General features: G+C 36.2%; 1 protein-coding gene across 1 annotated transcript in view; it reads right to left on the reverse strand.

Moving 5' to 3' along the window:
* Window positions 1–25151, reverse strand: part of LOC140433923 (ionotropic receptor 40a-like) — a 74377-nt gene that overhangs the window by 24607 nt on the left and 24619 nt on the right. Inside the window, exons 4-7 of the mRNA XM_072521895.1 lie at window positions 24907–25072; window positions 13744–13883; window positions 7008–7101; window positions 965–1123 (exon numbers count right to left, since the gene is read on the reverse strand). Of these exons, the coding sequence (XP_072377996.1) occupies window positions 965–1123; window positions 7008–7101; window positions 13744–13883; window positions 24907–25072 (559 nt within the window). The remainder of the gene's footprint in view (window positions 1–964; window positions 1124–7007; window positions 7102–13743; window positions 13884–24906; window positions 25073–25151) is intronic.

Below are 25151 nucleotides of genomic sequence, written 5' to 3' on the forward strand. Positions count from 1 at the left end.
AGCCATTAAAGAAGATACAGTCGTGCCTGCGAGAAGCGAAACGATCATAGTAGCGCGGCTACAGGGAATTGTGGACGAAGGGACACCTGTTATGATGGAGCCTTGGAACCATGACAGGTTGGCCGTGGAATCATAATTGGAAAGGAATTGGTGACTTCGGCTAAAGAAATTTCTGTGAGACTTATCAATGACAATGATTACCCAGTGACCATCAAGAAAGAGACAAAAGTAGGAATTTGTGTAACTGTGACATCCATAATCCGTAAGGCGACAACATCTGATAATTCCAACGACAAATTCGACCAAATGATTGCAGTTGCTGGACAGTCTCTAAATCAGATGGAGAAAGGGAAATTAAGGGAATATTGACAAAATTTGATATCTGATCGTTGCATCTCGAGTTTTAGACCATGTATAACTTTTTATAGAGAATAACTTTTTTTCATAAAATTAATAATAACAAAGTTTCATATATGATGCCGACTTAATTGGATACACTGTATATATAAATACAAACTTTTTTAATTCCTGGTTTGTCGGTCTGTTATAAATAAAACACTTAATTATTGCTTAAACGTTGCGGCTATTTGCCATTTTCAATAAGCACTTTAATTATATAAACATTACATAATACATACACTTTATATTTATGTCTGCACTTTTTGCTAGTTTGCGATGGAATGCAAAAGCAAAAGAGATATTTGACTTTAAAGAGCTACATGTCAGGTACTTCAAAACTACGACCAGTTCAGGGTCGTATTTGAAATATCTGCTAATAGTGTATTTACGAAACAAACTCAATTTATTAATGAAAGTCAGACAAATAGTTCATAATTGTGGGATATTCTGTACAGAACATTCAAAGCTTGATATAGGTACCACAAAAAAATAGTTTCAGAAAAATCTTATTTGATTCATAAATTATTAAAATAAACCACATTTAATGCAAAAAAAACAAACTTACCTGCCATTGGAAAGGTCTTAAAAGAGCTAATGCCTCGTTAAGTTGACTTGGGGCATGCGTAACAAAAGCTCCACTGTCAGCTAATGTTATAAAGGAAAATTCAACATGCTTAAATCTTTCATAGGTGAGTCCAACGTCACCAATAAATAAATCAGCTTCCTGAAATATTTTCGTTTTAAATATTGCATTCAATTTTTTCGGTTCGGAAATTTTTTTTAGGTGTTTTGGATTGTTATGAACAAAAAATGTTTACTGTAATTTTTCCTAGTGTTTAAATGCAAGTTCAAGCCTGTTCTATCAGTTCTCGATAAGTATTTTTTACTTTAAAATATACATACGTTTTGGTAACCATGTTTTTTAGTTTTGATAAACCAATATTATTTTTGGATGTTTATTATAATTTTTGGAGGTATAAATAACAATTCAAAAAATAATAAAGCGACCGAAATTTTACAAATGTGTAGCAAAATAAGGAAGAGAATAAGGAGCTTATTCTCTTCGGGAAAATTAGATAACGCCGTGTTGGAAATGAATCGTTTGGGTATAGACATATTAGGCATTAGTGATACACAATGGCCAGGAAATGGCAAATGTCCCACAAATAATCATGGAATGTTTTATTACGCCAGAAGTGACACCACAACCCATCGATACGAAGTTGGAGTCATCATCTCAAAAAAATGGAAAGATGCTGTAGTAAACTTTACTCCATTCTCAGAGCGTGTAATGTTAATACAATTGAAAGATAAGAAGAACATAATAAACATCATACAAGTGTACGCTCCTACAGCAGACAAAGACGAAGGTGAAATAGAACAATTCTATAATACTTTAAACGAGGTGATGAGAACAACAAAGAGACAACACATTAACATAAGGAGTGACCGTTTAGTTCAGTTTTGTCAAAGAAAAAATTTAATAATAACTAATACATTCTTTAAATTACCCCCAAGGCGACTGTAGACGTGGACGTCACCTCAACACACTCAAGAAAAAGTAATCAGAAACCAAATAGATTACATAATAGTGACAAAAAGATAACGTAATGCCGTGAAATCTACTAAAACTTATCCTGGAGCTGATATCGGTTCGGATCATAATCCAGTAGTATCTGTGATAGAAGCTAGACCAAAGAAAATAAGAAAAACCATCATCCCAGCGTTAGACTTAAGCCAGCTAAAAAGTGAACACCTACGACAAACAGTACAAGAAGAAATAAACACCAGCCTCAGAATAGCAGAAAGTCAAATCCGCAGAATAGACAACATAGATGAAAAACTTAAGTATATAAACACTACAATAAGGACTACGGGAAAGAAACACCTAACCAGATCTGCAAAGAAACACAAGGTATGGATGACATCAGACATACTAGAACTAATGGATGAAAGACGTAAAATGAAGAATAATGCACAAAAATACAGAGAGGTTGATAAGAACATAAAGCAAAGAATAAAGAAGGCCAAGGAATTATGGATCAAAGAACAATGTGCAGAAATGGAAAACTATGAAAGAAAATATGACACATTCAATGTACATAAAAAAGTAAAAGAAATTACAGGAACTCAAAGAAGACATCAAATAAGTTTGTTTAAGAACAAAGACGGAAAGATTATTATAGATTTAACAGAAAAAATTAATAGATGGAGTGAATACATAAGAGAATTGTTTGAGGACAACAGAAATAACATTGTTCAGGTAAATTATAAAACGGGACCTGAAATCCTAAAATGTGAAGTAGAAGCGGCACTTACAAATTCCAAAACTGGAAAGGCAAATGGACCTGATGAGGTTCCTACTGAATTGCTAAAGCTCTTGAATGATGACTCAATAGATATAATATTGCACTTATTTAACACAATATACAAAACTGGTACTACAGTAAAACCTCCCTTAACCGAAACCTTTTTAACCGAAACCTCGTTTAACCGAAACGGCTGAGTTTCAATAATTTCGTCAATAAAAAGTAAATTTTTATCGCAAAACGTAAACAGTTCCATTAATTTCACCCACCGATTGATGCCTATGTGTTTGGAAATCAAAAAAAAAACAAGAGCTCTAAAAGATATTTCCGAAAAAGCACTTCCAGCTTTTTATAGAGGCCAAAAAAAATCATGGATGTCGACCACTTTATTTTCAGAATGGTTCGAACATGCATTCGTCCCAAGTCTAAAATCCTTTTTAAAATCAAAAAACCTTCCCATCAAAGCATTGTTGTTTGTTGACAATGCGCCAACTCATCCTCAAAATCTACAAAATGGTCAGATTTTTGCCATCGAATGTCACGAGCTTAATTCAGCCGTTAGACCAGGGAGTAATAGAGACATTCAACAGATATCATAGAGGAACATTCTTAAGACATCTATTATTACAGAAGACAAATGAATCCAAAAGTGTTTATTCTCAATCTTTAACAATGAAACATGTTGTTTATTGGTGTGCTGAGTCGTGGTCCAAGATCAAATCTTCAAATGCTGGAACAACCTTTTTGATTGGATTTTGATTGACGATCCTGAAGAAGAAAATGATAAAGAAACGACAGAAAAAATTAAAACTTTAATAAAAAATTTTGCCGGGATGTGAAGAAATTAACCAAGAAGAGATACGTGAGTGCTTAGCAGCCGATGACTCAGAAAGTGAATTCATCGACCAGGACAACATTGATATGGTTCTTCACTCAGACAACCTGAGCGTATTAGACGACGAAGATGACAACCCAACAGACAGCAGGCAGCACGAGACCGCCGACTCGCGCTGCCTTCAATGATTTTCAATGCCGTAGAGGTAAGAACTTTATACAGTAGGCCTAATTAGTTAGGGACACGATTAGGTTCTTAATTTTTGTTGTCTTTGCATAAAGTTTTGTCCTTTTCAGATTGCTTTATGTTTCGTCGAACAATCGAATGAGGCAAACTCATGACGTTCTGCAAATGAACGATGAATAATGAAGAGATATAGCTGCAAAACATCGTTGTGAAACGAAAACGCAAAAGAAAATAGAAAATTTCTATTTAAAAGCATGTTAAACTTGTTCATTTTCCTTAATTTTATTACTTTATTTTGTATTTACTTATTAGAAAACATTACGAAATCAGCTCATAGTATTTTTTAATACTTATACTTTGACCAAGAATACTATAAAAAACAATTCTATTTTTAACCGAAATTCTTGTTATCCAAAACGGCCTCCCCCCCAATTATTTCGATTAACGGAGGTTTTACTGTGTACCTCAAAAGTAGCTGTTGTCTACATTCGCTACACTGCCAAAGAAATCCAATGCAAAAGAATGTTCAGAACATCAAACAATATCTTTAATGAGCCATCTACTAAAGATATTTCTAAAAGTCATCCACAACCGAGTTTATCAAAAGTTGGATTCAGATATTAGTGATACACAGATGGGGTTCAGAAAGGGATTAGATACTCGAGAAGCTCTCTTCGGTTTGAATGTTCTTACACAAAGATGCCTAGACGTTAATAAGGAAGTACATGCATGTTTTATCGATTTTGAAAAAGCGTTTGACAGAGTACGCCATGATAAGCTAAGAGACATTCTTGAAAGAAAGGACATAGATAATAAAGATCTGCGAATAATTCTCAATCTATATTGGAATCAGAAAGCTAACATCAAAATAGAAAATGAGATATCACAAGCAATAGAAATACGTAGAGGAGTACGACAGGGATGCATTTTATCACCGCTGCTATTTAATGTTTACAGTGAAAGCACCTGCCAGGAAACCATTTTGCAAGCAAACGAAGGAATCGTAATCAATGGGGAGGTTGTAAATAATATTCGACACGCAGACGACACTGTACTAGTCGGAAGAACAGTAGAAGAATTACAACGATTACTTACAAATATAAATATTGCCTACAACAATTATGGCATAAGTATCAATATCAAAAAACCAAGTATATAGTCTTCAGTAAGAACATGACACAACCAGCACATAGTATAAACGGCATTCAAATTGAAAAAGTATCAAGTTACAAATACTTTTCAATAAATGAAACTGGAGACCAAAACAATAAAATAAAAAGACGTATCGAAATTGCCAGGGCCACTTTCATAAAGATGAGGAAATTTTTCTGCAACAGAGATATAAGCATCCCTCTTCGATTAAGAATGCTAAGGGACTACGTATTTAACACGCTATTATAGGGTGTAGACGCCTGGACTCTCAAGCAGAACAACATAAAAAATATTGAAAGTTTAGAGATGTGGTGCTACCGTCGAATGCTGAAGATAAGTTGGGTTGAAAGAGTTACAAACTTTGAAGTAATGCGAAGGATAGGAAAAGACCCAGAAATTTTGTCAACGATCAAACGAAGAAAACTCGAATATTTGGGTCACCTGATGAGAGGACATAAATACGCATTACTTCAAAATATAATGCAAAGAAAAATAGAAGGAAAACGAAATCCAGGCCGTAGAAGAATGTCATGGTTGCCTAATTTGAGAGAGTGGTTTGGCTGTACCACTAATGAACTCTTTAGGTCAGCTGTAAACAAGGTCAGGAGAGCCTTGATGATTTCCAATCTCTGATAGGAGTGGTACAAGAAGAAGAAGAAGCAAAATTATTTGAAATCCATATTTTCGCATTCATCTACATTGTAACCACGTAAAGGTACACACACATAGGTACCATTATTTTTCTTACATATTTTGTACATATGTTGAATGGGGTCATCAGGTAGTGGATATTTTGATATAAATTTCGATATAAATACTCCTGATTCATCTGCCAATAACCAAAACCTTGAAAACTGACTACCTAAGTAAGCTCTGACGTCACAATAGGCGGGGGTTTTAAAAACCTTTCCAAACATTTATAATTTGTGTGTATTTGTCTCATAAGAAGTTGGAAATATTGGTTTTCTTAATTGTTTGAAAAATAAATAAGCACTTTTGGTTATGAACATTCATTCTGTGTGATTGGTATTATTTGTTGTTTGTAAATTTGTGAGGTAAGAATGTCAAAGGATTAAGATTGTTCTAATATTTTCCATTTTATGAATAAAGGTAAAGAGGCTCTGCCTCTTTTGGATTACCCTTATATTGGTATTTTGTCGTTAATCTTCATTCCAAACCCTAAACAATCATGATGTCTAAGACTCTCTGTAAAATTGTGTCTGCATCAATCGATAGAATAGTGTCGTCTGCATATACTAGATTAGAAATTTGTTCTTCATTAATTTTTATTCATGTAGAAAGGTTTTCCAATGCTTTTTTGAACAACAGTTCCGACTAAAGGTTAAACGGAATAGGGGACAATACACAATCCTGCGTCACTCCTTTACTTATACTTTACCTTCAATTTTTTAAGTTCTTTATTAATACGAGGTCTTCATCATGTAAGTTAATGTTGTATAAAGAACTTAAGTATTTTATTGTGTCCTACGCAATGGAATGTCTTTTAGAAATCGACAAAGCATAGGAAAATATTCTTTTGTTAGTCGTAATACTTCTGCTCCAGTATTTGTATAGAAAACAAAGCCTCTCTTATCCCCATTTCGGATTTGAATCCAAATTGGTCTTATGTCACTTTTTCACATTTGTTGTATTATTTATTGTGGACTATTTTGAGTAGAATTTTAAGTACTTGGCTCATAAGAATTGTTAATATGAAACCTCCACATCGTCTGAAGTTAGCTTCTTTTGTTAAGGGAACGATAGATTCTAACCATTCTTCTGATATTTCCCCAGTAACGTAAATTATATAAAACTAACTTACTAACGATAAAGATTATCATTTTCTATCAATTTGAGTATTTCAGGGTAAACTTGGTCAGGTCCAGGGCTCTTGTTGGTTTTTAATTGTTTAATGGCATATTCCACCTTGACTTTTAGAATACCTGAGCAATGTTCTTCTTTTATTATATCTGAAAATTGTTTCACTTTCTTGTATATATTAAAAGAATCTTGCCTCTTTTCTAATTCTTCCATTTCTCTTTTGCTTCTTTTATATTCTAATTTAATAATAATAATGTAATAAAATTTTATAATTTTGTAAATTTAAATTTTACATTTTTTGTTACCTTTCGTAAAATCTGTCCTATTACGCCACTAAAGTAACCAGTCTCAGTATTGGATGTTCCCTGAATTCGTTCTGGAGGATCAAAATATTCAAATCTAAAATATATATCATATTAGAACAACTTTTTTAACATTAATATGTCAATTATTTAAAAAACGAATAAAAAATAATTTATGATAATTTCTAAATAAAATTGTAACAAATGTTCAACAATCCGCCATTTTATGCAAAGCAGTACCCCAATCGATTTTAAACTTCCCGTCTAACATTAGCCAGAACGCGTAGTGTTATTTTTTGTATACTCTTCATTAATTCGTATTTTTATACCTGTAAATTTTTGGGCAGAATAAATTTTGAATTTTGGATGCCCCCAAATAAAATAATCGTTTGGAGCTAGATCCCCCATAATGTTACAGTTAGGTCCAATCAAACAATTATTAATACTGTTTTAAGCAATTCCAGCTGTTGTGCGAAGTAGGTACTAGGAATTTAAATTTTCCTCATAGAAAAATGGTCCAATAATGTTGTGTCTAAATATTCCTTACTAGACATTTATTTTTCAACAATATTGGGTATTGTTTTCAATAATAGCCTAGGGCTTCCTTGTCGACCAAATCCTATAATTTTGAACATTTGGTTCATTATTTAATGTAAATGTACTGTCATACTTTTTCTGTCCCAACCAAAGAAAAATAAATAAAAATATCCATCGGAATAAAATTTTAAGATATCAATATAAACAAATTGTATATAGTAATTTAAGATAAGATTTAGTGTAGATAAGAATAGAAATTTGTTTGGCAAACGACCTTTTTTTTCCGTTTCAAACAAAATTATCAAAAATCCTTTGTTTAGAATTAGAAGACATTTTACCTGTAAGTTAATCTTTTCATTGTTTGTATAGTCGAGTATTAAATGACCATATTCTAATCTTTTGAAATATGTATAAATGATGTATTGAAAAAACCAATTTTAAAGTAAGCTATTTAGTTTTTCTCTGAAACCGAAATTAGGCTTTTCCAAAATCATGGTAAACACAATTTGAGCTTTTGATTGGACGGTCGTCTTTAAATGGGAATTTGTGAGTCGATCATGAGACAGGAGAAGTTAGACATATTTTGGTCATCGAAATGAATCAGTCGTTTGTCTCAAGATAGGGTGTGGTTCGTGAGTTTGGATACCGGCGTAACGAAAAGAAGTGAATAGTTTGAAGAAGGAGATAACAAGTAGATTAAAAGAGGTCCTTGTATCTACCGTGGGCATTTTATAAAGTATATGTGAAAGTATTCTTACGGCATCAAGTTGACAAAAGGAGGTCCTGGTGTCATAAATAAATAGCTGAGTTTGGAGAAGTGAATCAGGTGTTTTTGTGTAGTCTGCAGGAGGTTTGCAGAGACGTTCAGAAAGAGCCGAGTTGCCAAAGAGGAGAGATCACATCGTTGAGGAGACTGGACTTTTCTGGGTATTTTCCAACATACAACTCAAGAAGAAAATAAGCTGTAAGTGTTTGTACAATTGAATTTTATATCTGTGAAGGATCGTTTAAGGAAGTCCTCGTCCCGATGTCTGATAGGGGAGTTCCTGTAGATATACAGGACAGGTACGAATAAGGCTTAGCCAAATAAGTACCCGCGGATCAACTGAGGACATGACATTAGGCAGCAGGAATGTCATTACTGGATTAAGGCTGTGGGAAAATTAAAAAAAAAAAATCCTGTAGGCTTAATTCTAGATACTCACAGGCGCCACTCACATTACGAGTCAATCGGTTGTGACACTGCGATGGGGAAGGCAACGGGAAACCACCCCATAAATAGTCCCTAGTTCATTCATCATGGTTAATGTAAACCAATTTGGAGAAGATACTAATCATGGACTTCGGATACCAAGATCCGGCAGGGGAGGAAGAACACAAAAATGTAAGGCTTCCCAGGTCGTCAACCCACGAAATCCTTACCAATATTTAAACACTAATAAAGATAAAGTGTGCACGTGGAACGTTCAAAAAATCTGTACTTGGAATGTTCGAAGTATGTTTGAAGGGGGAAAGATACACAACACCATTCAAGAAATGAAAAGACTAAATATCGACGTGATGGGAATCAGCGAGATGAGATGGCCAGGCTCGGGACAGTGCTGTGTGGATGAGCATATGGTATACTATGCGGGAAACGACAAACCACATCACTGGAATGGCGTAGCATTGATTCTGAGCAAAAAGGTCGCTGGGGCTGTGATCAGCGTGATACCTCTCTCTGACAGGGTCATTCTGATGAAGCTGCAAGGCAGACCCGTTAATACGAACATCATTCAAATTTACGCTCCAACATCAGAAAAACCAGAAGAGGATATCGAGGAGTTCTACGCAATTGTTCAAAAAGCACTAAAATACACCAAGAAGAACGAGCTAACCATCATCATGGGTGATTTCAATGCCAAAGTTGGCAAAAGCAGTGTAGAAGACATCGTCGGACAACACGGCTTAGGCGAGAAAAACGAAAGAGGAGACCGACTCATACAATTTTGCCGGGAAGAAGATTTTACCATTGCTAACACGTGGTTTAAACTTCCCCCGAGACGACTTTATACGTGGAAGTCACCTGCAGATACAGCCAGCAATATCATCAGAAACCAGATAGACTTTATTCTCATTAACAAAAGATTCAAGAACAGCTTGACTTTGGCGAAGACCTACCCAGGAGCAGACGTCTCATCGGACCACAACCCATTAGTGGGCCAGATAGAACTCAAACTAAAGAAACTTATCAAAAATAAACCTAAACAGAACCTGGATTATGACACTCTAAAAGACCCCGTAGTTCGTCAAAACGTGAGAGATACAATGAGACAAAAACTAGAAACGGCTCAACAACAAGAACAGAGTGTAGAACAAAAATGGAGTTATATCAAAGACGTCATGCTGAATGCGGGAAAAGAACATCTGAGAAAGAAAAAAAGAGTAAAAAATAAAGAATGAATGACTGATGACATTCTACAGATGATGGAACAAAGAAGATTAATGAAAAACAGGGACGCGAAGAAATACCAAGAAACCAACCAGACAATTAAAAAAGAAATACGAAGAGCCAAGGAGACATGGATGCAAGAAAAATGTAAAATAATCGAGGAGCTCCAAGAGAAACACGATCATATAAATATCCACCGAAGGATTCGTGAAGCCACTGGTCAATACAAGAGGAGAAACACACACATCCTCATAAATAAAGACGATAATCTGGCGACGACAGTGAATGAGAAGTTGGTTACCTGGAAAATATATATCGAAGAACTTTTCTGGGACGACCGCGGCAACCTTCCGGAAATAAATTGCATGACAGGGCCGTCAATTCTAGAAAGCGAGGTAAAGGCTGCTTTACAACAGTCTAAGAATGGTAAGGCTACAGGTCCGGACGAAATACCCGTTGAACTTATTAAGGTGATGAGTGAAGTGAGCACGAAGGAGTTAACTGAACTGTTCAACGCCATATACGATTCAGGTAATATCCCAGAGGAATGGCTATTGTCAACATTTGTAACGCTACCAAAAAAACGATCTGCGAAAACGTGCGAAGATTTCCGAACTATCAGTCTTATGAGTCATGCACTTAAAATTTTTCTTAAAATCATACATGCCAGAATTTACAAGAAATGCGAAGAAAATGTCGGTGAAATGCAATTCGGATTCCGCAATTCTATAGGTACACGTGAAGCACTTTTCACCTTACAAATCCTACTTCAGAGATGCCGCGATGTCAGTTGTGATGTCTATATTTGTTTTATTGACTACGCCAAGGCATTTGACCGTTGTCAGCACCAGAAGATGGTCACCGCACTACAAAGAGTTGGATTGGATGAGAAGGACATTCGGATCATCATGAATTTATACTGGAACCAGCGTGCTCAAGTCAAGGTCGAAGACCAGCTGACCGACCAAGTGAAGATCATGCGAGGAGTAAGACAAGGATGTGTACTATCGCCGACTCTTTTCAATATATACTCTGAGGAGATTTTTAATGAAGCCCTCACGCCCCTCACAAACCTAGACATGGGAATCCGAGTGAACGGTGAATACATCAATAATATCCGCTACGCCGATGACACTGTGTTACTAGCAACCAGCCTAAACGATTTGCAGGCCTTACTAGACCGAGTGCGAACTGTGAGCGTAACATACGGACTGAACCTTAATATTAAGAAAACTAAATTCATGGTTGTCAGCCGTACAAATTTAGATCCCGGGGCACTAATGGCAGGTAGCGAAGAGATCCAGAGAGTAGACAGATTCACTTACCTCGGAACTACCCTCAACGTACAATGGGACTACGCTCAAGAGATTAGATCCAGAATTGAAATGGCACGGTCTACATTTATTAAGTTGAGATCCTTGCTGTGCTGCAGTGATCTCAGTTTGGGAACCAAGATGCGAATAGTGAGGTGCTACGTTCTTCCAGTGTTACTGTATGGAGTTGAAGCCTGGTTACTGACGCAAGCCACTGAAAAACGAATCGAAGCCTTCGAGATGTGGATATACAGAAGGATACTAAAAATATCTTATGTGGACCATGTCACCAACGTTGAGGTCCTACAGCGCATGACAAAAGAAAAAGAAGTGCTTAATTTAATTAAACAACGCAAGCTTGAGTACCTCGGCCACGTGATGCGGAACGAAGAAAAATATCGAATTCTTCAACTTGTTATGCAGGGTAAAGTATTTGGCAGAAGAGGACCGGGACGCCGTCGTATCTCGTGGTTGAAAAATCTCCGACAATGGTTTGGGATGACCTCAGCGGAGCTGTTTCGCAGAGCAGTCAACAAAACCATGATAGCCTTGATGATCGCCAACATCCGGACCGGATAAGGCACTGAAGAAGAAGAAGAAGAAGAAGAAGGATCGTTTCGACATCTTGGTCATTAGCATTGAAATTTAAGAACTGAGGTTTTGTTAGGCTAATTAAAAGTTTAAAGTTTCGTTGTTTTTTTTTTGTTTCAAGTAAAGAAAATTTTAAGTAAAATTGGTTTTTCACGTAATATAAATGTGTGTGTAAATCACTTTCTTCTCTATCCCGATAAAAGACAACTAGAAAATCTTTTGAATCCATCGAACACAGGTAATATAAGGATTATTTTACTTTTGATAACAAATAAGTTATAATTTTTTTTTATTGGCTCAATAAACTAATATTAAAGTCAAAATAAACAATCACAACAGTACATTAATCGCTAAATAAAATGTTTTTGAAGCGAAGCTTCTATACTGGCGTTGTATTACTTTTTTCTCTCTACATTAAACAGTACTGTACAGTACTCATGATGGCCATGATGATTTCCAATCTCCGCTAGGAGTGGCACGAGAAGAAGAAGAAGTACAGTACTCTCAACAGTACTGCCTACTGTTCTACGTTTTTAAATTGTCTGTCTACATTGGCCCTTTTTAAAATGTCATAACAAAATTCCGTTCGTTTCTCAGCATCTCCTTTTTTAACTTCTTGATGACATTGAAATTTATATAAACGAAATTTATTTCTCATAAATGTCAAAATGATCTGCAATGTTTCGAAAACTTATTGTAGAATTTTCAACTATTACTGTACCTCAGCAATATTGTTTGTAAAGGTACAAATTATGAATCACGGTTCCAGTATTTTCAAACTTTTTTAAAATCCTTTGAATTATTGAATGACTTGGAATTGGTCTACTAGGATATCCTACGCTAAATAAAGTACTGGCAGTGCGCACACTATTGCCTGAATAAAGTCCGTGTCACATGATCAAATATGTGGTTAAATTAGTTTGACTAAACCAAAAAAATTAACAGCATAATGACTTCATATCCTGAATTTGACCAATAGAGGATCTTTGATTTTTCAAGGTCAGTTTGAACAAACTTTAAATTTGATTGGTCGAAAACTATCTAAAGACAAATGACAATCAGCAGTGACATAATCTGATGAAATTCATTTTCCTTTTTTTCTTTGGTTGAGAGTGTGTGGATTATTTGTCTTCTTCTTTTGTTATAAAATAAAAATAAAAGTTTAAAAGATCTTGGAAACATGAACAAGTTTCTATATAATTGATTTATATCGAGAAAGAAGCTGTTTATATAATGTAAAACATCCACATTATTATAAAAAATCCTTTTAGACTTTTTATATCTTTTATTGTTGATAAGAAAAGATTGAATCATCAATAAAGTACAAGCAACTAATAAATAGGCAAAAAAGACAATTAATTTCATTGACATACGTCAATTTGATCAATTTTGAATGATGGTGTAAAAGGTAGATTTTTAAATTTGAAGAAACTGTAATTATGACGTCATTATGTCAGTTTGCTCAAACATTTGACCGTCTAACACGGACTTCTAAATTATCTGGATTACTGCTACTTTCTCAACGGAGTAGGTACGTTTTATCAACTTTATTGATTTTTAAACAATAAATCATGAAATAAAAATATTTACAATCAAATCTTGTTAATATCTAACTTCATTGTGGCTAAACGCAACCCGTTATACACATTCTGCACTACATATGGTCTAACTTTTACAACAGTACTCTAGCAAACGTATTACGTTATATCATGTTCATGGAAAGCCTAATTAGCATAGGGAATTTAGTGATATGACAACAAAACTAAAATGTGAACAAGGGGCATAGGTAAAATAATTTTAATGTGAATGACAAGTAAGAATTGTAATAAAATCAGCGTTAAGAAGTACTAGCAAGTAAAAAACTTACCTAAAATTCAATTTTTTTGCCAATAGTTTTAAAATTCGATCATCTCTACCTCCTAAGACTTGAATATTTGTTTCAAAAGATTGGTTATTAGTTTCTGTAGTTTTCCCATGTGTATAACGGACGAAATGCCATGGTGGCTTCTAAAATACGGTAATACTGGATTATTACATAAAAAATTGATTATTTTCTAAGCACTATTAACAAATTTCAAAAATGATGTACACGAGAACCATTCTCTACAAGTAAATCGATAATATCAGACATTGGACTAACCTTAGTGTTGAACAGACATTTCACGTTGCACAAGATAGGAAAGCTTTTAAAAAAGTGATCGCCAATCTTCGTTAGAAGACGGAAAATAAGAAGAAGAATCCGATAATAAATAATTACACCAAGGTGTGATTTTTCCTGGTAATATTTGACAGTCTACTAACAGTCACAAATCACTATGTTGAAAAAGCTGGAAATCACAACGTAAAACGTTTTAAGCATTATGTATCACTGGAGTGTATTTACTGGCAGAATGAAAAAAAAAACAATATTTTACCTATATAAGAACGATAACGAAATTGGAGACATTTTAATGAAGATTCAATTAAAATATGAATTTATGGTCATCTGAATTGTATAGTGTTTACTATCAAAAAATGAACACATCGCACCAACTACAAGTTTATGTATTTAAAAATTACTCGAAACAATTATATATATTCATGCTTACAAAGTTCAATAAAAGTTAGAACTGTAGTCTGGTTATCACGCACAGCAAATTTTTTAAACGCATTTAAAGAACAATCAAATGAATGCCGATGTTTTACAAAACTATGTTCATTAAATTAATCATCTGGGTGTTACCGTTAATCGTTTTAAAGAGGACAGTACATTACGCACCTAGAAGGCAGGAATGCGATGTCCTTTCTGTCTAAAATTTGGAACTCGTGTCACATCCTGGCATGTTTTACCCTAATGGGGCTTATCATATACTGGTGAGACGATAACTCGAAGAAATAAATGCAAAATTTATTAGATTTTCCGAAATCATGAAATTATATGCTCATAATAATAATCGTAGGTGGACGTCAACACAATCCTGCTTAAGTTTCGATAGAGATTTCAAACGTTTTAAGCTTAAATTGTGTTTTATCTTCATGTTCCTATATACAGGGTGAGTCATGAGGAACTTTACATACTTCTATCATATGTAGAGTTCCTCAGGGAGCATATCATGTGGCCTCTAAAAAATGTCAACTCCTCTTCTTTATTAATTAACAGGGTGATTTGTGTAATTGACCATTTATTTCATTTTACTGTAGTGTTTATACGGCTCATTTGATTTTTTTTAATTTTTGCATGATACAGTACACTACTATCAAGCATTCGACTGGTATTAGCTAAACTAAAAAATTCCAGGACTGGCTTTGGAAAAATTAATTTAGGGATTCGTATTAAATATTACACCCTGTATAAATTTTTTTTAAAATGCAATAAGTGATTTTCAAACTACATAAATAGCCAATGAAAACGACATATGCGACAATGTTGTCGCACTTTTATTAAATTTTTAGTGAACGATCAAATCTTACCAAAAATAGAACAACCATAATGAAGTATCAAATTATAAGGTATTAATTTAAACAAATGTTATAAATTTCAATTATTTTAATTAAAATGAGTTCCTACAACATAATCTAATACGTAGAAAATTAACATCTTTACTGTCACTTTGTATTATCTCTACGATAGAATCAATTGTTTTTCAATTTTAAATTTTCACTCATAGATCGTATTGGGGCATTATTTTCGATAAATAATAAATTAAATTGATTAAAAAGTCAAACCTCTTGTTACTCTTGTTACTAAAAATAGAACAACCATAATGAAGTATCAAATTATAAGGTAATTAATTTAAACAAATGTTATAAATTTCAAACATTTTAATTGAAATGATAAACTGAGTCACTGCACATCAAAAAACAGTAACTACTAACAATAACGAAGAACAATTTAAAAAAAAAACTAAAAATATGTACATAGTTATGATAAACCCATAAATTAGAACTGGAAAAGATACAATAATGGTAACAAAATAAAAATAATTCAAAATAGATTTTCGAAATGGAACCCTGCAGCCTTTACACATTTTTGTTGCCGAATTGTTAATTAACGTATTGAATTATGGATACTCTGGGGATCGTTTCTAATAGTATTACAACAATGTATAATTCTATCAATTAATTGTTGTCGGTTATTAATATTCACTGCGTAAACTAGTTGCTTCAATCGTCCCCAAATATGGTAATCAACGGGATTGAAATCAGGGGATCTTGAAGGCCACGAAATAGGACCTGCACGTCCTATCCACCTGTTGCCATAAACATTATTGAGATGTCTCACTGCCAGTAAAAAGTGTGGGGGTGCTCCATCATGCTGAAAATACATCCCTCGGATAGCAACGTTCATGTTGGCAAGCAAATTCGGCAAAATATTTTGTAGAAAGTTCAAATAGACCTGCCCTGTTAAAGGACCATCAAAAAAGTGAGGACCTACTAATTGGTTATTTATGACACCAATCCACACGTTAACCGAAAACCTTAACTGAGAACGACGTTCTCGAATAGCATGGGGATTTTCTTCTGCCCACACATGTGAATTTCGTGAATTATTTATCCCGTCTCTGGTAAATTGGCTTCATCTGTAAATAGTGTCCTGTATAGCGTTGGTCGAATATTGTTAATCCATCTACAAAATTCCAACCTATCGATCTCATCTCCAGCATGTAGTCGCTGAACCATTTGAATGTGATCTGGGTATAGATTATTTTTTTGTAAGACTCTACTTACTTTTGATTGAGTAACATTGAGTTCTCGACTTACTTGTCTAGTGCTTATTGTAGGATTCATAGTAACGGCGTTCATAATGTTATTGTTAGGAATTTATTAATTGTTATGTCTTTAATTTATAATGTCTTTACTAATTTATTATATTGTTCCTACTTTAATTTATTAAAAGGCACGATAATTTATATAAGTTTATTTATCACTAAATGTACAATAATTTATTAGTAGGCGAGCGTAACAATAATAATATCGCGAGCGCGAATCTTCTTTATTAACTGTCCCTTCCAAATAAAGTTCCGTTATTATATACCAGTGCCGTTATCTCGAATAGTCTAAAACCTTCGATGGCGAAACGGTAAAGGCAAACTGGATTTCCCTCATATCGGATCTGGAAGGTCGCTCAGGTAAATCGAGGCCTCTCGTAAACTCTACAACATATTAGATTAAAAACATGTTTTAAAGGTTAAAACTATGACTCATATTTTTACGTAACATTGCCCCCCTCTCAAAAGATGGTTCCTCCTGGAACCTTGTTGGGACTAGAACTGGAACGGTATGCTGGTATCGGCAACTGGACCCTCTTTTACAACTTCCAGTTGTATAAAAATGACAAGGGACGGTTTTCTCTCCGCACCAGTAACTATGCGGATTGCAACAGACTAACACCTGGACTTCGGTGTCTTTAAAGATCTCCTCCACCATATTTCGGATAACCCTCCAATCTAATTGGCGGCACTCCAACTTTGGCATGGCTAACTTTTGCACGTCGGACTCTAGTACGTGCCCTCTCAATTGAAGTAAGGCTTCCCATACATCTCGGTAGGTAGGTTGGTCACGGGCAGTGTCTTTTGTTACCAGGTAGAAAAGGTAACGTGATGCATCTTGGAGTTTCAAGGTTTTACCGGGAGCTGGCACTTGGCATTGAAGTTCTGCAACTCGACCAAACTTCCTTCGAAAGACGGATGCCAACCCTGGTGCGTCTTTGATACTGGCCGGGATGGTAAGGGCCAGCGAGTAGTCATCGGGGAGCTCGAGTAGATCTTGCTTTTCTTCAGTGGTAACACCATGTCTCGCTTTACCGGTACCTCCATAGGCACCCATGAATTCCTCAAACGTGAGGTCAGACACATCGTGGATTTGGTTTACTTCCACTTCTTCATCTACGTTGTGGTCACCTTCGAAAGACGCCAACCGGTTATGGTGTACTATCATCGGCTTTCCCCTCGGAATCTTGCTTATTCGGTAGATGACATCGTTGATCTTCTCCATAATGAGGTATGGACCTTCCCAAAACTGCTGCAATTTGGGAGAACAACCTTTTCGCTTCTTGGGATTATACAGCCATACTTTGTCGTTCTTCTTAAAGCAACCCTTTTCGGCTTGTGTATCGTACCGTTTCTTCATTCTGTCGCTAGCGATCTGAAGGTGGGAACGGACCAACTCATGTACATCGTCCATTCTTCTTCGTAATTCGATCACATAATCTTCACCTGCTACATCTTCTCCAGGTTTACATCCAAACTCGAGATCACAAGGTAGTCGCATTTCGCGTCCGAATAGGACTTTGGCTGGTGTCTGGCCTGTTGATTCGTTAACAGCAGATCTGTAGGCCATTGTGAAGAACGGAAGGTATTGGTCCCAGTCTCGCTGATGATCGGACACCATCTTTGTCAAATACTTGCCAACTGTCCTATTCATTCGTTCTACCATACCATCCGATTGCGGATGATACGCGGTAGTTCTTGTTTTCTTCATGCCTAGTCTATCACATATTCCTTGGAATAGATCGCTTTCGAAGTTCCTGCCTTGGTCACTATGTATCTCCAAAGGCACTCCAAATCGGCTGATATATTCTTGGATCAACTTATCTGCAACGGTGGCGGCCTTCTGGTCGGGAAGTGCGTAAATCTCGACCCACTTAGTAAAGTAATCCATTACTACCAGCATGTACTTGCCTCCATTTTCACTTTCTGGAAATGGCCCAGCGATGTCCAAAGCTATTCTTTCAAACGGGCTTCCAACATTATATTGTCTCATAGGAGCTCTCCTTTTTCGGTGAGGCCCGTTACTCGTAGCACAAATAGTACATTTCTTACACCAGTCTTTTACGTCGTCGGAACTGTTCATCCAATAAAACCGTTCCCGAATTCGCTGAAGGGTTTTTCTTACACCAAAATGCCCTCCCGATGGACTGTCGTGTAACTGACGAAGTACTTCGGCTATTCTGCTCTTTGGGATCACCAACTGTCTTCTCTTCTCTGAACCGTCATCATTTTCCAGGACTCGTTTGAGCAAGCCATCTTCGATGATAAATGAGTCCCACTGGGCCCAATACGTCTTAACTACTGAGCATAGGTTTGATATTTCCTGCCAAGGTGGTCGACGGTTTTCCTCTTTCCATTTTCGGATTTTCTGTATAACTGGATCTCTCTCTTGTTCTTCCCTGATTTTAGTAGGCGTCCAGTCGTCGTTGACAATCGTCGTTCTTAGCACTGCTGCTTCCTTGGATTCCGTTTTGTTGCAGTGGGAACACTCTGCTGGGCATGGCCTTCTGGAAAGAGAATCAGCGTTTCTGTGGCTAACTCCGGCCCGGTGCTCAATCTTAAAATCGTATTCTTGGAGTCGTTCGATCCACCTGGCTATCTGACCCTCTGGATTCTTGAACTGCATCAACCACTTAAGGGCGGCATGGTCGGTTCGGATTAGAAACTTTCTGCCATAGAGGTATTGATAGAAGTGCTCTACTGATTTAACTACTGCTAGAAGTTCTCTTCTCGTGACGCAATAATTCCGCTCAGGTTTTGAAAGAACTTTACTAAAATATCCGAGGACTCGTTCCTGTCCTCCTTGAATCTGAGACAGCACTCCTCCAATTCCCACATTACTTGCATCCGTATCTAAGATGAACTCTCCTTCTGGCAGTGGATACCCTAAAATTGGTGCTGTTATTAAATGCTTTTTCAACGTTTCAAAGGCATTTTGGCAGTCTATATCCCAGCGGTATTCTCTTGCTTCCTCTGTAAGTCGCGTTAATGGCTTAGCGATATCTGCAAACTTCTTAATAAACCTCCGGTAGTAAGTACATAGTCCAAGAAAACTTCTCACTTGATGTTTGTCAGTTGGTTTTGGCCATTCCTTAATGGAATCGATTTTTCCCTTATCCACGGCCACTCCTTCTTTACTGACTATATGACCCAGATAATTGACTTTACCTTGAAATAGCTGGCACTTCTTGGGGTTTAGCATCAATTGGGCAGCTTTAAGTCGATTAAAAACGTTTTCTAAATTCCTCAAATGATCTTCGAATGTCTCCCCCAAGACGATTATGTCATCTAAATAAACCAGGCATGTTTTCCAAGATAACCCTCTCAACACATTTTCCATAAGCCTCTCAAATGTCGCAGGAGCATTACAGAGTCCAAATGGCATAACGTTGAATTGCCACAATCCAGATCCTGTGGTGAAGGCTGTCTTTTCTTTATCTACTGGGTCCATTTCTACCTGCCAGTATCCAGACTTCAAATCCAAAGTAGAAAACAATTTACTTCCAGCCAATGTGTCCAATGTGTCATCGATCCGAGGCAGAGGATAACTATCTTTCTTGGTAACGTTGTTCAACAAACGGTAATCCACACAGAACCTCGTCGTTCCGTCTTTCTTCTTAACCAGGACCACCGGAGAGACCCATGGACTCGTAGAAGGTTCTATCACCCCGTCTTTCTTCATTTCCTGAACAATCGTTTCAGCTTCCTCTCTCTTCGCCTGTGGTAATCGTCGAGCTGTTTGACGAATTGGCTTAGCATTACCAGTATCAATTTTATGCTTAACAACGGTAGTTCTTCCCGTCTTTCCTCCTTTCGGTACGAAAATATCACGATACTGCCGAAGAAATTCCCTTAATTTCCTTTTCTCCATCTGATTTAGAGACTGTCCTGCAACTGCAACCATTTGGTCGAATTTGTCGTTGGAATTATCAGATGTTGTCGCCTGACGAATTATGGATGTCACAGGTACACAAGTTCCTACTTTTGTCTCTTTCTTTATGGTCACTGGGTAGTCGTTGACATTGATAAGTCTCACAGGAATTTCTTTAGCCGAAATCACCAATTCCTTTCCAATTATGATTCCACGGCCAACCTCATCGTCGTGGTTCCAAGGCTCCATCATAACAGGTCTCCCTTCGTCTACAATTCCCTGTAGTCGCGCTACTATGATCGTTTCGCTTCTCGCAGGCACGACTGTATCTTCTGTAATGGCTGCTTGCACAGTGTTGTCATTATGTGGATGGAGAAATACCTCCTCGTTGCCAACTTTGATTACCTTATTCTTAAAATCCAATTGGAATCCATGCATATTCATTACGTCCATTCCTAATATAACATCCTCTTCGATGTCAGCAACTATAACAGTATGGACAAACTTTTCTGCCCCAATTCCCAATTGTACCTGGATTTCTCCATGAATGTTGGCATTTTCACCTGTAGCGGTCCGAAGTCGTAACCTCGTTGGTAACAGTTTCTTTCGGCTGTTTATAACTGTCGGGCGTATAATGGTTCTGGTCGCTCCGGTATCCACCAACAACGTATGCTTTTTACCATTTATGTCTCCATCTACATATACACTATCTTCACGACATTTCAAAGAAGCTATTAGTATGAGAGGGTCTTTGGAAAAGTTCTGGGTCGAAGCTGCCCCCCTAAGGCTGACCCGTTCTAGTTTTCCTGATGGTGAGTTTCTTGATTTGCGTCGTACCTAGGGTGCTTACAGGAGCTTCGTACGTGTCCTATTTCGCCACAATTCCAGCATCTGATGGTCTTCGTTTTCTTGTATGTCATGCTTTTTATCATATTAACGAGCTGGTCAAGTTTATCTTCATCTTCTTCCTCTTTTACAGTCCTAACTTTACTGTAACCGCCAGAGGCCTGCGTAGCTGACTCATATTCGAGGGCGGCGGATAAGACATCAACCAGCGTCTTGTGACGAGCTAATCGTAGTGTTCTCTGCATTTCATGATCACGAAGACCATCAATAAACGTTTGAACGGCCAACTTTTCCATCATGTCTTCGGGAGCTGTTGGATAAGCATATCGTACTAATCTGGCAATATCTACTTCATATTCTTGAAGAGCCTCATCTTTCTTCTGTCTACGATTTTTAAGCTGCGACTGATATACATGCTCCAAATGTTCGTGGCCATATCGCATATTTAACCTCTTCTTCAGTTGTTCGAAATCATCGGTCTCCTCTACGGCTATGGTCTGAAGCACATCTAAGGCATCTCCTCGAAGAGCGATAGTCAGGTTTACAGCCTTTTCTTTTTCAGACCATCCATTCGCTCTTGCAGCTGATTCGAACTGTTTCATGTAGTTGTTCCATGACGATTTTCCGTCGAAAGTTGGGACTTTGACATGCACAGAACTTCCACTTCCTTCAAATTTCGGCCGTGTTTCCAACTTACATTTCGTCTCGTCTTCTTTTATCTCTGCTGTAATTGGATTGTTTCCTCTCTCTGCTGTCCCTGTTTCCTCCAGCTTCTTTTCCATCTCTTTCATCTTTTCTTCGAAGGCCGACATATCGGCAGCAACTTGGTTTTTTAACGAAGATATTCTATCGTCGAGGGCAGACATCTCAGAAGTGACTTTAGAGATTTCCGAAGAGATGTTAGCAGAAACTTTGCTTTCCAGGGACGAAATCTCGTTAGAAACTTTGTTTTCTAATGACGCGATGTCACCAGAAACTTTGGCTACATCAGAAGAAACTTTCGAAATATCGTCAGAAACTTTGTTCTCTAATGATGCGATGTCACCAGAAACTTTCGAAATCGACGAGAGGACAGCATCTTCAAATATATAAGTCTCTGGATCTAGTCCTTCTTCTAGCAAAGCGTTCTTTAGTCGTTGGACTAACTCAGCCTTTTTTCCGGTAGAAGCTAATTCTCTGTCTTCAAGATGTCTTCTTAAATTAGTCACTGTCAGCTCATAAATCGTAGCCATTTTCACAATTTATTTTATATCACACTTCTGCACCACTGTTAGGAATTTATTAATTGTTATGTCTTTAATTTATAATGTCTTTACTAATTTATTATATTGTTCCTACTTTAATTTATTAAAAGGCACGATAATTTATATAAGTTTATTTATCACTAAATGTACAATAATTTATTAGTAGGCGAGCGTAACAATAATAATATCGCGAGCGCGAATCTTCTTTATTAACTGTCCCTTCCAAATAAAGTTCCGTTATTATATACCAGTGCCGTTATCTCGAATAGTCTAAAACCTTCGATGGCGAAACGGTAAAGGCAAACTGGATTTCCCTCATATCGGATCTGGAAGGTCGCTCAGGTAAATCGAGGCCTCTCGTAAACTCTACAACATATTAGATTAAAAACATGTTTTAAAGGTTAAAACTATGACTCATATTTTTACGTAACATTATCTTCCTGCGCTTCATCTACATGTCGCTCTGTTGTTCCACTAGGAAAAGTGCCATTTTCTCGCAAATAATTAAAAACTGACCCAAATGTTGGATGACTGGGAGTTCGACGATTAGGAAATCTACTGCGATATTCTCTACTAGCAGCCCTACCATTCCCATTACAGAATCCATAAACAAATATTATGTCTGCATATTCTGTGGTCTAAATCTGATGTGGCATTTTGAACGAAAGTAACAAAAGCTCTACCAAAACTAACACAATGTACTTAACGTAGATGTGACAGAAGAAATATGTATTCTTGTACACATAAATAACAATTGATAATGACAATAATGACAATGGGTATAAAATATCAAGAAATGTCAAACGGTCAACGCCAACCTTCATTTTAAACTTTTTTAGATTTATTTTTATTTAGTACAGTTGATGTAATGTATTATTATTTGACATAAAATTTTAATCATTTACAATCAACAAAAACTAACACATACAAGAGGTTTGACTTTTTAATCAATTTAATTTATTATTTATCGAAAATAATGCCCCAATACGATCTATGAGTAAAAATTTAAAATTGAAAAACAATTGATTCTATCGTAGAGATAATACAAAGTGACAGTAAAGATGTTAATTTTCTACGTATTAGATTATGTTGTAGGAACTCATTTTAATTAAAATGTTTGAAATTTATAACATTTGTTTAAATTAATACCTTATAATTTGATACTTCATTATGGTTGTTCTATTTTTGGTAAGATTTGATCGTTCACTAAAAATTTAATAAAAGTGCGACAACATTGTCGCATATGTCGTTTTCATTGGCTATTTATGTAGTTTGAAAATCACTTATTGTATTTTAAAAAATATATATACAGGGTGTAATATTTAATACGAATCCCTAAATTAATTTTTCCAAAGCCAGTCCTGGAATTTTTTAGTTTAGCTAATACCAGTCGAATGCTTGATAGTAGTGTACTGTATCATGCAAAAATTAAAAAAATCAAATGAGCCGTATAAACACTACAGTAAAATGAAATAAATGGTCAATTACACAAATCACCCTGTTAATTAATAAAGAAGAGGAGTTGACATTTTTTAGTGGCCACATGATATGCTCCCTGAGGGACTCTACATATGGTAGAAGTATGTAAAGTTCCTCATGACTCACCCCGTATACAGGGAATTAATCCAAATTTGGAATAAATTAATTGTCGCTAGTTGACGCTGAATAACACGACTGCTAGTCGTAATGTCCGACGGCGCGGCTACATTATTGTCACAAACGACTGCGAAAATTATTCTGTCTCAAAATGGATTTTGAACAAGAAACATTGCTCTTGTTGGCTGGTTGTTAATGAGAAGGAAAAAGCGACGGCGCATTAATTGAACCTATTGGTTTCATCCACTCATAGAAGATCGAAATAAAGGTCAATCCTTTCTGTTGTATAAAGATTATAGAAACTATGACGATCAGTTTTTTAAACTATTTTCGAATGTCTAAAAGGACATTTGATTTTTTTTGACGCATGTAGTGAGGTGACAGGAAAATACCGGTCGCCCAAACCAACGACCACATGTTGCCCGTATGAGAAGTGTCGGGCGACTTGCGACGTTATCGTATCCATGGGATCGTCGTCAAAATTACCTTCGCTGGAATGGACGACAAAGAGACGGTGGTCTATGTTTATTCATATAAATGTACAGCCGGCTTCAATCTGTCTTCGAAAAGCCGCTCAGAAGACATCCGCATGTTTAAGCTCTTAGGTGATCTTAATCCAGAATAAATTATAGCAAACAATCTCAATATAACATAATACTAAGTGTTTGCAGTTGTTCTTAATTAACAATTTTAATAAGAATAATAACATATATGAACTGACTTACGTGAAGAACGGGAACCCGTAGAACACGCCCTTTAAAATCTTTATATACTGACTTTGTAATGGGTAAAGTGGGATGATGAAAAATACCCATGTCTTGATTCCACCAGTTTACCATTTCTAAATGATGCTGTTTGTGAGATGTAGCTTGGCTATAGTACAAGCGATAACTGCAACAGACAAAATCAATATTTGAGGGGCTGAGAGGAAAAGTGGTACAAGTGACATTTTGTATAAAAGTGAGATATG

The sequence above is a fragment of the Diabrotica undecimpunctata genome, chromosome 2 (genome assembly GCF_040954645.1).
Source record: "Diabrotica undecimpunctata isolate CICGRU chromosome 2, icDiaUnde3, whole genome shotgun sequence".
Classification (NCBI taxonomy): domain Eukaryota; kingdom Metazoa; phylum Arthropoda; class Insecta; order Coleoptera; family Chrysomelidae; genus Diabrotica; species Diabrotica undecimpunctata.